Genomic DNA, 12,744 nt, shown 5'->3' with positions numbered 1-12,744 from the left:
GACACTAGCACAGGATTTCTGGCTACGTGGGACCTCCTCTCTCTGAAGTGCTCTGGGATGTCTGGAATTTGCAGAATTTGCAGTTGGCTTTGATGCAAATGGTGCTTTTATAGCACACTTTATTCCTTTCCCTAGGTTTATGCAGTGCCTCAGCTCAGCTGGAGTTTCCTGGGATGCACTTACAAGCACGGATTTCCAGGTGGCACAAACAGACATGTCTCGTTCGGATTTACACTCTCTCAGGAGTGCTCTTCATTTCTTTGCTGAAATCTTTCTGCTTTTCAGATTACATTTTTCTCTTTCACAGATCGCTTTCTTATCAGTGTTGGCTTTTTCTTAACACTGCTTTCACTGATGCCAATCACAACAGCATTCTCCCACTGATAATTCTTATACTTAAATTCATGCTGTCATATTTTGTGCTAACGGAACAATGGCTCTGAAATTTAAAAAGAATTGATTACGTTGCTCTAAGAAAATACAAAGTTAAAGACTGGAAGACAATAACGTGGCATTTTTTAGCTAGTTAGTTTCAGCTATCCTAGACAACCTTCTTTCTTAACACCATGGGTCTGAAAGCCACTGCTCTTGGAAAGGGCTTGAAATGCAGCCTGCCTACAGCTGATTTAGGAAGCCCTGACCTTTCACTTGTCAGAGACTGAGAGAGAAGAGCCAAGAAAGCATCCTGATATGCTTCTCCTTTGTTTCTATTCCTCTCCAGACATCTGTGCCACACCAGTGCTGTAATCCAGTCAACCCTTCAGCCTTGCATTTTGATGCTCAGCCAAGTCCTGTTTCCATCTGAGGGGCTGCAGAGCTGGACACTGATGGTGATAAAAGAGATTTCTGACATGTACTTGCTAAGAACAACAGAAGAGTGATTCTTTCAGTAAAAAAAAAAGCTCCAATTAGTCTGCTCAACAGAGCAATTCTGGTGGGAAGAAGAAATAACTGCTGTGTTTGAAATACTTGGATGTCTTCAGGTCCACTTTGTCCTTGTGCTTACTTGTCACAATCTTATTTGTGCCCAGTTTTCCTTAATTTGGAAAATACATTATTTTCTGGAGGTTTCTGTCATCAGCACTCTGATAAACACTCTTTGCAGCATGCTGTTTTATCCTTGAAATCCTGTCCTTCTTGAGAAGCGCCCTTTGGTGTTCATCGTTTCTATTTGTTTGTAACTTTCAAAAAAGATGCTGTTGATTTTTATGTGCACTTTCTGTTTATTCATATAACACTTTTTATTGCTTTGGAAAGGACTTAGGGAGGACTGAAATATCAGATCTTTCCAAAAGCAGCTGCTTATTTTGTTTCCATTTCACCTGCAGACTGAACACTGTGTTTTCTCTGCCAGTGTCATGTTCACATTAAGAACTGCAGACATGCAGATATTACTCTGCTCTGATGCTTTCTGTAGGCTATGTGTACATTACAAAATAATTTTTGAACACTTTTACTGCTGTTTCCGTGCAGTAGGTAAACATGGATTTCTAGCACTGCTGCTTAGCTCTCCCATGTGGAACAGTGATGCAGCTGATTATGATTAACTCTCTCATTAAACAACAATTCCTGATAGCAACTTCTATGGAATCATAGAATCATCTGGGTTGGAAAAGATTTTTAAGATCATCAAGTACAATTGTCAACATGACCTACAAAGTTCCAGCATTAAACGTGCCTTCGTGCCAATAGTTCCTTAGAGCATATATCACAGTAATCTGCATTTTTACATCGCCTTTCCTCTAAGCCTTTCCATATGGTGAGCAATACTTTAAACTTACATGTGAATTCATCTAATTTTTGTTCTGTTATTACTACAAACTGCACCCAGATCTGTAGTGGTTTATCCATATTTCCCAATCAGGTACTTTTGAGGAGAGGAAAGTTCATGCTCCTTTACATCTGTTGGAGGATTTGTTTTCCCAGAACAATACGATATACACTGAATATTTTTTTCCCCCCATTTATTTATATTTCCGTATGACTTTGTAGTAAGGTACAGATCTATAAGACTGTATGAACATTTTAGATCTCCCACAAGCCTAGGTTTAAGTGCCATCCAGAAGGTGGAACTTAAGAAAGGCAGAAAGACTCCAAACTATAATCAAGTCTGGCACGGATTCTTTGGTCTCAGTAGCATCCCATGACCCCCAGAAAATTAAATCATTTTCCAAGGAACCTGAGAATGGCTGGAACATGGCTCTGCTATTTGAGAAGGATTATTATTGCTAAGTCAGTAGTGGACTCTTATTTATTCTTTCATTAAAAGTGATGCACCTCTCTCTACAAAAAAGTTTTGGAGGTGATCTGAATCTCTGTTGGAGGTCTTCCTGGAGGGGTTGGCTAAAATTGTTATTAATGATCTTCGTACCAATTTCCCATAATCACTGACAGCCATTTTGGCTTTGTTCACACTCACAAAATATACAACTGACCAACTTTATCACCAGGTGAGCAGGTTCTGACCCAGAACCTCTTGAAAGCTGGTAAAAATGCAACCAGCGCTATCCCAAGTGTTGCCTGAGCCATAGGATTGGCTCTCGTTCAGAGAGGAAAATAGAGCAATTACCATAGACTGAGAGCTGGCAAAGCACTGGCTTTCAGTGGAACTGACTTTAATGCCTCCAACTGAGGTAATGAGCTTTTGTTGATAACAAAGGCTGACCTGAACCTACATTTAAACCTAAGTATTACTTTGCATTTTCATATGCTACTGCAATTACTGATTCTAATGGGAAATGATTCTGGAACTTCAAATAGAATATTAGAAAAAATTAAAGGACTTTTGGAAGAACTAGCATAAAGATGTAAAGGAACATTTATTTAAAAAACATTTTTCTATGATATTTAAGGCCCAGCTGCATACGTCATAGAACTTATGTAAACATATGACATGGTCATGCTGTTTTTTAAGACCTGATTTCAATTTTTAAAAAAGTGCTTTTTATCTTTGAATTACCTTCAGATAACTTATTTTTATTTCTTGTCACTTCAGCAATGAAATAAGGTTTCTATAGTGTCTAAATGGCTCGCACTTCGGAATATTTGAAAAAGTCTCAGAAATGAAACGTGAGAAGAATGAATCTTGCTTTCTCATCACAGTCAGCAGTTTCCTTTTCTATTCAGACTTGGCTTCTACTTGATTGTCTGTGTGTACTGTCAGAGATAATACAGAGGGTAGGGTTGTCAAAGTACATTCTTTTTAATGCTTGGAGTTTAAATCTGAGCCTCTAAATGATGTGGCAACAAGACTGTCTGCTGTGATTGAAAATGTGCAGAGAGGTACCAATAGAGGAAAGGACAGCTTACAGGCAAATCAGCAACTCCCAGCACACTCAGAGATATCCTCTAAAGAGTTCAAAGTGCTTCCTCCAATGCACATCTTCTAAGCCATTGCCAGTGTTGGGAGGGCAGCAGAGGACAGTGATGTACATACATCTGTGTGCGGCCTTGAGCCAAGAAAGCACTTAAATGTGAACAAGTCCATCTGTACTCAGGTAAGCATTTAAGTCCATACTTAATATATCTTAGCACATGACAATATATTCATTCACAACTGCTACTTAACACCAAAGCAGTATAATTAACTTATATAGGTTCATGCACATAGAAAATCATAAAGATGAAAACCCACCATATTCAGGGACCTGTCCTGTTCCACGTTTCAACAACAGGCGCACTCTCCTGCCACCAGACTTGATTAGCTCTATTGCTCTGGCATGTGTCATGTCCCTTGTGCTTTCTCCATTGATTTCAATTATTTGATCCCCTACCTGTCAGGTAAGAAGAACATTGAGTGAGACAGAATTGCAGGAAAATGAGCGTTTCAGGAAGAGACATATTCAATGCATCATAGGTTACTTGAATGACAGACAGACACATCAAGGCAAATTTGTTCCTGTCTGTCTGAAGGATATCACTGGCAGATTAAATAACCTCCAAGATGGATTCTGAATGGGATGTATCAAATGCTGCTCATCTGCAGCTGAAATCAGAGCAAAGTGTTTGTAACCTGTCTTGTGCCTTCTATACGAAAGAGGTTTTGTGAACTGCTTGATATGTTGGAACCATTGGAAGCATGTTACCATGCTACAGTTCACCTTGTGGTGTTCTACCAGCCTGAGAACACCACTGCTGCATGGAACTGACTGTTCTCACAGAGAAAAGAAAGCATCAGAGTACAAACGCTGAGATCTACCAGTGGACTATCCAAATCTTGGCAGCAAGATTTCACACCAGATTTAGTGTTGCAGACTAAAGAAGGAAAGGCAAGTTGCTGCAGCAGCCACTACCAAGATCAAGCACATGTGCTGGATTCTCAGGGAGTGTGATTTGCACTGGTGACCCACAGGTGGTTTTCACTGGGGTGTCCGCTCAGATCATCAATCCCCACACCTCTGATTACAGATTTCTGTTGCCGCTTTCCTGGCTGCTTTGCAGTCACTCAGCCTCCTTAGTACTTTTCTGCCTCTATCTCTCTAGCTACAAAGCAGGGCACTGCTGTCTGTGTCTCCCTCCTTGAACTCCCTCGGATCTTGCCTTGTTCTGGTTGTGCCCTTCACTCACAGAGAAACCAGCTTTGGGTGCAGGAAACCTCTGCACTGAACATCAGAGTGCTCACTTTGCATGGTCAGCATGACAGGCAGCACAAAGAGCAGGTAGTAGTTCTATTGCAGCTTGGTGCAGTGCCACGGCCACACACTAACTCTGCGGGATGGTCCAGTGAGCAGCATGGCAAGGTGACAGCCCCGTATGAGCAGCGCTGCAGCCTCCAGAGGTGAGGTTTTGCAGCTGCATTGCAGATGTGCTGTTAGAAGGAACAACTGGATGGAGATCCTGGTGTCAGTAGAGGTGCGAGTCCAGGAACTGGGCTGCCGAGAGCTGCATGAGGGTCTGAGCTGGGTGGGCTCAGCAAACTCATTTATCAGTGCTACGAGAGCACAGCTGCTCAGGGGGGTCACATCTGCCTCGGTCTGCATCTGTGTATTCCTCACTGTGGGGAGCTGTGCACACCCAACACACTGAAATTACAATGCTGCGTACATCCAAGAGAGGGTTTTAAAGAGACTGTACAGATCTCTGGATGATGAACGCTTCCTTTTCCTCTTACAAGCTCCTGTTGACAAAACCAGCTCTTTGCTGGCCTTGGACACTGGAATGCTTTCTGTTTTGTATGCTTTCTTTGCTGCTATTGTATTTCTGTCAACTGAAAGTGTAATCCTCCAGAGGCTTTCTTTCCTTCCTGAGTCTGCAGTACACTATTTACCAAATAAACTTGCATAATATGAAATGTCAACAAGACTGCTTGCATCAAAGAAAACTGGAAGGGATGTCAAGAAGTCATCTAGTCCCTACTTCTGTTCAGAGGCAGAAAGAATGCTACTAAAAGCACTGTGCCAGTGTTTCTCAATAGGAATTCATGCCTTGTCAATAGGAGTTGCAGTCTATTTTAAGAACTCTTCCAGAGTACCGCAATGCAATCTCTTCCAGTACTTTATTTAACTAAAAAGTCATTGATTCAAATAAAACCTCAGAGCCTTGCTATTATGTTTGGAATTTGCTGCAGATTGAGCAGTGGAGGAAAAATTCAGGATTATTTGATGCCAAAAGGCTGTATTTTTTGCAGTGCAAATTTATTTCTTAGATGATTTTCTCTGTTAGGAGTAATGGATGTAGCACGCAGTATGGATTTTTAGATACTTCTGCTGACATCCAGCAGTGACACAAGCAGATGTGCTCCTGGGATCACGCAGTGGTTGGCCGTGAAGGTCTCTGGTGTCACCCTGACTTTTGCAGGGCCAGTTGGATGTAGCTGCTTCACATGCTCAGAGCAAGACCAGAAAATCCCTCTTACCACTTACATCACACGAAGATTAAACATAGATTTATAGCAGTCACCCCACAAGGAAAGACAAATGCAGACAAAATGCCACCAGTCTGAGAAAGCCTGCTTCCAAATGCCATGAAACAACAAAATCCTCATAGAAATCCTGTGAAAGTCAGGCCGCACTTTCCAAAGGTTTGAAAACAGTTCTTTTTTTGTGGCGTGCTGCCTGGATATACCACGTTTTGCAGAAGGTATTTAGAATGATGTTGTTAGCGTGTTTTGAGAAAAGAAGTGCCAGATTAGATCAAACAAAGGAGTTGTTTTCATCACTCCTTGATAAACAGCCTTCAAAATGAGAAACAGTGAATGTTGTTCAGAGCACACACAGTCCTGCACCCCAGAGCAGAAAGACGGAAAGAAATTTTAATACAGTTTAATATGTAAAAAGGTTATGTTAATGCCACATTTTCCCTTGCTGTTTGCCTTTTTCTGTTCTCATTGGTCAACGTACAGGAACTACTTTGTATCGGTGTAACCTTTTCTGTATTTCAGTAGGTTGCTTTTTATGGAGGTAGAGAGTATCTGATCTGATAGTCCCTCTTTTTAATACAAAATCATATGCACAAACAACCTTGGAAAGCTTAAAGAAAAAAAAAGCCTAGCATCTTCAGTATGTGAGTGAAGGATAGCAAAGAAACAAGTTTGCAAAAATTGGGTACTCTGAAATTTCCATTACAAGGATTGAGACCAGAGGAAAAATAAATAGAGGCAGGAGCAGAGGGTTAATTGTTTTCCCTGCATTTGTGTCTTGTGGCTGACTGATGTGTAACTGAATTACGGCAGCTGTGCAGCACAGGTCCAGCTCGAATTAGATAAGAAAAACAACACAGAAGAGAAATGCTATGAACAGCCTTGCCCTGGGAAGAGCTTCAATTAGACTTCCTCATATCTGGGGAATTCAGGCAAAAAGAAAATCTTGATTGAGAACTAGTTTCCTGTGCATCTAATAAGGTACCAATTCCTATTCTTACTTTTTTCTGAAGCTAACATTTATAACCTCTCCTTTCTTCCCCCTGCCCGTATGGATTCTCTGATGTTTGGTACAAGGCCTTCATGCCACGTACTTTCTCTCAGTCCAGGCATTCAGAAGTGCTTTCTCCTCTACTCTGCTCAGAAAGCAAAAAGCTTGTCATAAAACAAATCTTTCTCTCATGATCCTTTACAGATGCTGCTGGTGTAGATCACTCATTTGGAAGAGAAACAGACATAAAATTTTGTTCTGGGGATATTTCTGCCTTTTCAAGATCCAATGATTATTGAAGAGGAGCTGGATATACCAAGGTGAGGACAGAGGTAAAGCTAAGATGAGGGTGAGCAGGTCTAGAGTCATAGAATCATAGAATCATAGAATCACCAAGGTTGGAAAAGACCTAAGAGATCATCCAGTCCAACCGTTCACCTATTCCCTATTCTAGAAAGCTTGTCTCACAGTGAACCCTCATTGCTCTCCTTTCAGGATCAAGAGCTGGCTCCCACAGTTTTATCCCCATGCCACACATGATCTTTTTAAGGTAATTCTCCTTTGGGTACTTCCAAGTTCATACATAATCCCCAGACTGGAGTTACTACTAAGCTGGGGGTAGGCAGAACTGATCAAAATGATAAAATTCTTCCCATGTGGGAGAAGCATTCTGGTTAATAATGAGGTTTTTGCATTTTTGTAGCACATCAGATTTGTGACTCGTAGTTGGCTTAGATTCCAAATTTATCATCTACAGTCTTATTCCCTATTTTAAAAGTGCATCTGATTTCTTAGCCCTAAGAGAAGCACAGCGCGTTTCAGACTGACTATTTCAGTACAAAAAGTTCATTCTGAAATCTAACTCAAAGTCTTCTTAAGCTCTCTTTGACTAAGGACCTTTTGGCATCAACGAATTTTGCTATTTAGCAATAAGTCTCCAGTTATTAATTAATTTGTTGAATTGAGCTTATTTTGTTACAGACCCCTCAGAAGTACACTCGTAATTCAGGAGCAAACCACTCAGGGTATCCTTTGAGAGTGATTATTTTCAGTAACTGCCTGACAGCGACTCCACCTAGATGCCATTTTTCCATCCCATTTATAAGAATTTCCTATAAGGGAGTGCTGAAAGGTGAAAAGAAGATGCCTCATACCTTCTTCTTCCCATTTTTACACAAAGAAATAAAAATAAAAATAAGAAATGAAAATCAGACTGATCTGACAAGGTTTATTTTTTGCAATTTTTGTTCACATTCTTTTCCAACTTTTTGATAACTTGTCACAGATTATTTCTGAAAATGAAAGTTAAAGGAACTTTGCTATTCTATTTTAGATGTAGAGGACATGTTTTCCTTTCTTGAGTCTGCCACTAACTTCCTTGTTTTCCATAAGTTCTTGGAGAACCAATCACGAATAATGTAGAAATTTTTTTCTTTAAGTCATTGAGCATACACAAACATCAGCAAGTTCAGCTGACTTTAATTTCAAAATTCTTTAAGCGTCTTTTTCCTTACTCTTATCTCTACTTATTTGTTTTTGTTGAAAAGTGTACTGTTGAAAAGGTAATCTCTCTGAATATTTTGATGAAGATTGATAGGAAGAAAACACTGAGTACTTCAAATTTTTACACATTCTCAGTGATACTTTCCTTCTCTTCATATTTATTTTAATGTATTTCTGTTACCTTATTACCTTTTATGCTTTCCTTGCGGATTATTTGGATATCCATCTGACTTACTTAAATTTCCTTCTGCATTTAATAGGACACCATCCATCTAACAGGAGTTGTATCATCATGGTTTGGGTGTCTGAATTGTTTATTGGGTATGACCTTTTGACATTTGCTCCTTTCATTGAATGTGGCACATTTGAATATCAGACCATTATTTTTAAGAGGAATTTCAGCACAATGCTTTCTGTAGAGATATAAAGCTTTTAACACAAGACACACAAATGTTCTAAAAGATAAGCTTCAATGTAGCAGCATTATCATTTTGCAAGGTGTTCAGTTTCTCTGTCATTTTCAACTTATGAATTTCATTTTTCTTAAGAAATTAACAACAACAAAAATTCTCCAAGCCTGCAAAATCACACCTCCAGCTCCCACACAATTCAGGTGTAATTTTTGCATGACTGTCTGAGAGGATGCGTGCATCCTAATAATTACATTTCAAACACACTAACAGCACAGGAACGGTTTGAGAGTGCTGCCCATGAAGCCCAATATTTTAATCTCATAAAGCTTTAGACTGTCTTTGACTCTTTAGAATAAATGCTAACTAGAAGATGTCATTACACAGAGTCAGTATCCAGAGCTATAATGAATACAACTCATTGCTAGCCATCAGCGATTGGGATGCCAGTCATGCAAACCAGTCAATGGACCTCTTCCTGTTCTCAGTAGCAGGCCTTGCATCATGGCACCCCCTGGAAATTGAAGCAGCCCTGATTTGTAACCTTCCTGGCAGTCTTCAGCAGAGACAACAAAGCCTTAGCAATCAGGCATACCCACCAGCTAAAGGCTGAAGTGCATTGGCAAGGTGGCCTGGGAAGCTTGCACAACTGTTGCCATCTGTATTTATTCTCAAGAAATATGCTCGTTCCAGCTATGAATCTGGCAATTTTATACAAATTAATTTCCCATTGTGTTTCTTTTTTCCTACCAAATGTGACCCTGGCAGAATATGCATTTTGTATAAACGCTTACCCAAATTCATTAGTGCTTCTCTTGATCTGATGGCATTTGATGAAGACAATGTTCCTCTCTTATATTCTTACAGTGTTCAAACACAGAAAGCTGCCCTCTGCTTAATGCTTTTAAAGTTGAATATTAATGACTTAAACGTAAATAAGAGAGTAGTTTGTGTGTATGGGAAATGTCTCTTAATAAAATCTGCTTCAGTTCGAGTTAATTCAGACTATCCATCCATGCATAAGAACAACTGAGGTATAAAATTGGGCACCATGTTTTCTGGCAATAATGAGAAGATAATATTCCTATGGAGTGTTTAAGCGACATCACTATTGATAGGTTAACTAGAAAGACAATTGTAAAGCTTCTCTGAATCATTAGAATAAAGAGTCGCCAATACATGGGAGCTTTGCTGCAGAATCTTTGCTCTGGCCATATTTTATAATTATTATTAACTGTGTTGTTAAAAAAAGCCAATCAGCATATACAAACAGAATTTCGGAAGCAGGCAAAATTGGAAAGAAATATATATAGTTTTACTGTAATTAAGAAGCTTTCCCTTGTTCAACTGTTTTTAAACTGCTTGTGATAGCCCTGTGTACATTTGCCTCTGCTAGCACATATCTAAGCAGGTGTATAGTTCCCTGTTGCACAAAATGAAATTAATTGTGGATGCATATTTTCATACTCTGTTAAATGAGGAAATCTAATGAAAAAAAAAAAAGCAGTCTCAAATGATTTGTGCAGAGGGCATTGCTATCTGTCATTTTATTAATGAGTTTTCTAATTAAACCTCAGGAAAGAGACTAATTACACTTAATTCCTTTTTATATGGGCATTCCATTTTTATAACTGAAGCTTGGATTTTGCATTTTATTTGTTGCTGTTGTTATTGTTGATGAGTCCAAAGGGCCGAGAGATTGTCTGTTCTTGGAAAATGAACAGAATAGCAACTCCAGAATATCTATCTTGGTCAATTTCCAGGTGATGTTGAGCTCTAATATCATTGCCTCAATGTAGGCAAACGCTGGATATCTGCTCTGCAAATTTCCTCAGAGAATTTGTTGTGCCTGGAAATCCCATGGTGTATTTCCAGATTTGGGCTTCCTTGAGTGTATTGTCGGTACAAAAGCTTGGACTTCTTGGTAAGAGAAATATATTTTGCTTTGGAGGAATTACAATGATGTGTTCCGTGTCTCACTTGAAGCAAACTCCAATAAGGGTATCAAGTGATAGTTTCTTCCTTTTGGTGGTCAACCAGCTGTTTAAGCGGGGAAACAGCAGAGAAGATGCCTTTTCCCCTTCTTCTGAGAGAGGGAAAAACATGAGAGCTGTTACTGCAGAAAGAGAGCTTGGAAACTGAGAAATGTGTACGACTACATGTCTGCGTACAGTGAGGAGTGCACAAGGGAAAATGAGGTTTGCAGTGGTTGCTAACAGGACAGCAAAGGAGACTTACAGTTCTATGGTAGACTTGATGCCTTCTGCAGCACTGCTGCAAAATAACTCATGTATGTGAATTAAAGATGTCAAAAAAAGAAAATTCATTACCTTACTTGTGTGTAACATTACATTTTTAAACAGTGCTAGAATGACTCAGTGTAGAATAATGTAATGTTAATGGCTATTTCAGCACTGCAATCATGGATGGGAACCAGTAGAGTCTGTTAAAAAGGAAGAAAAAAAATTCTGCTGTCTCCCTGATGCATTCAGATAGTTACATTCCCATTAGGGAAATGCAAAGCAAACTCAAGATTTGACAAACAGATTTTAAAGATCTTCTGCAGAATCCTAAGCATAAGTGTTCATGGGGAATACTTCATCCAAAGTTGCATTCAAACAGGAAAACAGAAAAAAAAAAAAAAAAAAGAACTCTAAAAAGGAAAGTGCTAAAACAGGAATTAAGAATATACTTTCAAAGGATCAGGGAATCAAAATCTCAAAAGATAAAGAAAGGTTCCAAGATAAAAAAGCAGCCAAACTTGTGCAAAGGGCTCAACAGAGGTCAGCCTGAGAATGATTCCAACAGCAGTATCAGTGGGAAAGTCTGCAGAACAAATTGATAAAGAGAATAGGAAGAAACCACCAGTTGTAGATGGCACTCATCCTCAACTCTGAAGGAATTTGGATATGAAACTGCTGAACTATGGGAAGTAACCTGCTGTCTAGATCAGAAAACGGCCTAGTAGCAGAGGAATGGGAAGTGGCAAGTGTGACACCTGTCTTGGAAAGCAACCAACTGAGTCTCCTGTTCATTCCAGCAGACGGACGGAAGCAATAAGGAGGGTGAGGAGTAGCTGGCACATGGATAATTATGATATACTAGAGAAGGATCAGTGTAGCTTTTGTAGAGGGAAGCTGTTCCTCATGGAACTATTGCTGGTCACTGAAGTTGACAATGACTATATAGATAAATGTGATCTGGTTAGTATACTGACATTTTCAGAAAGCTTTTAATAGTAAGAGCCTTCAGTAAAGGCTCTGCTGTGGAAGGAGAAAGAATAGGGTCTGTTAGGTAAGAGATTAAATTCAAAGGGAAAAAAGCTGGAAATAAGTGGTCAATTTTCACAATCAAAAGACTTTACCATAGTGATTATTCTGTTCAGTATATTTGTAAATGGCATGCTGAAAAGGCTGAAGATTGAATGACAAGATTTGCAGGCAACACAATACCATGCAGTACGTGTGGAAAATTACATACACAGTCACTCCAAATTAACCATTACTCCTGAAGAGACAGATCTTACATCCTTGTGATTAGTTCTATGAGATGTCAGCCCAATCAAAAAAGCAAACAGAATGTTAACCACTAGGGAAAGAATAGAGATTAAAGAAGAAACTGTTATTTCATTTAAGAGCAACAGAATCTTGAAAACTGCAGATTGCTCCAGCACTTTCACCTTCAAAAGAATGTGATCGACCCAGAAATGGTTCAGAGGCCAGTGAGGATGGTCAGCAGTAAAGAAGAGCTCCTTTGTGAGAAAGATGAAACAAACTGCTAAACTCAAGCAAAAGAAAAGATGGGTATGATGTTGGTCAGTAGAATAAGAGATATGGAGATGAGGAAGAAATTATAATATTACTGTTGTAGCTGTAATTAAAAAAAAAAAAGTTTTTTTAAACAATACAAACACTGATCTTTGGAAACTCTTGATAGAGTATATCAATAATGTCAAAGCACAGCCATATTCAAATAAATGGATA

The 12,744-nt window shown here is 39.2% G+C and overlaps 1 protein-coding gene across 8 annotated transcripts in view; it reads right to left on the bottom strand.

Annotated features, from left to right (window-relative positions):
* MAGI2 (membrane associated guanylate kinase, WW and PDZ domain containing 2) overlaps positions 1-12,744 on the bottom strand; it is a 719,944-nt gene that overhangs the window by 19,941 nt on the left and 687,259 nt on the right. For all 8 annotated transcript variants that reach the window (XM_048953502.1, XM_048953442.1, XM_048953458.1 and 5 more), the window contains one exon: positions 3,635-3,773. In XM_048953502.1, the coding sequence (XP_048809459.1) occupies positions 3,635-3,773 (139 nt within the window). The remainder of the gene's footprint in view (positions 1-3,634; positions 3,774-12,744) is intronic.

Source organism: Lagopus muta, chromosome 1 (assembly GCF_023343835.1).
Source record: "Lagopus muta isolate bLagMut1 chromosome 1, bLagMut1 primary, whole genome shotgun sequence".
Lineage (NCBI taxonomy): Eukaryota > Metazoa > Chordata > Aves > Galliformes > Phasianidae > Lagopus > Lagopus muta.
Note: the sequence above shows the minus strand (reverse complement) of the source record. Positions and strands in the feature narration are given on the sequence as shown.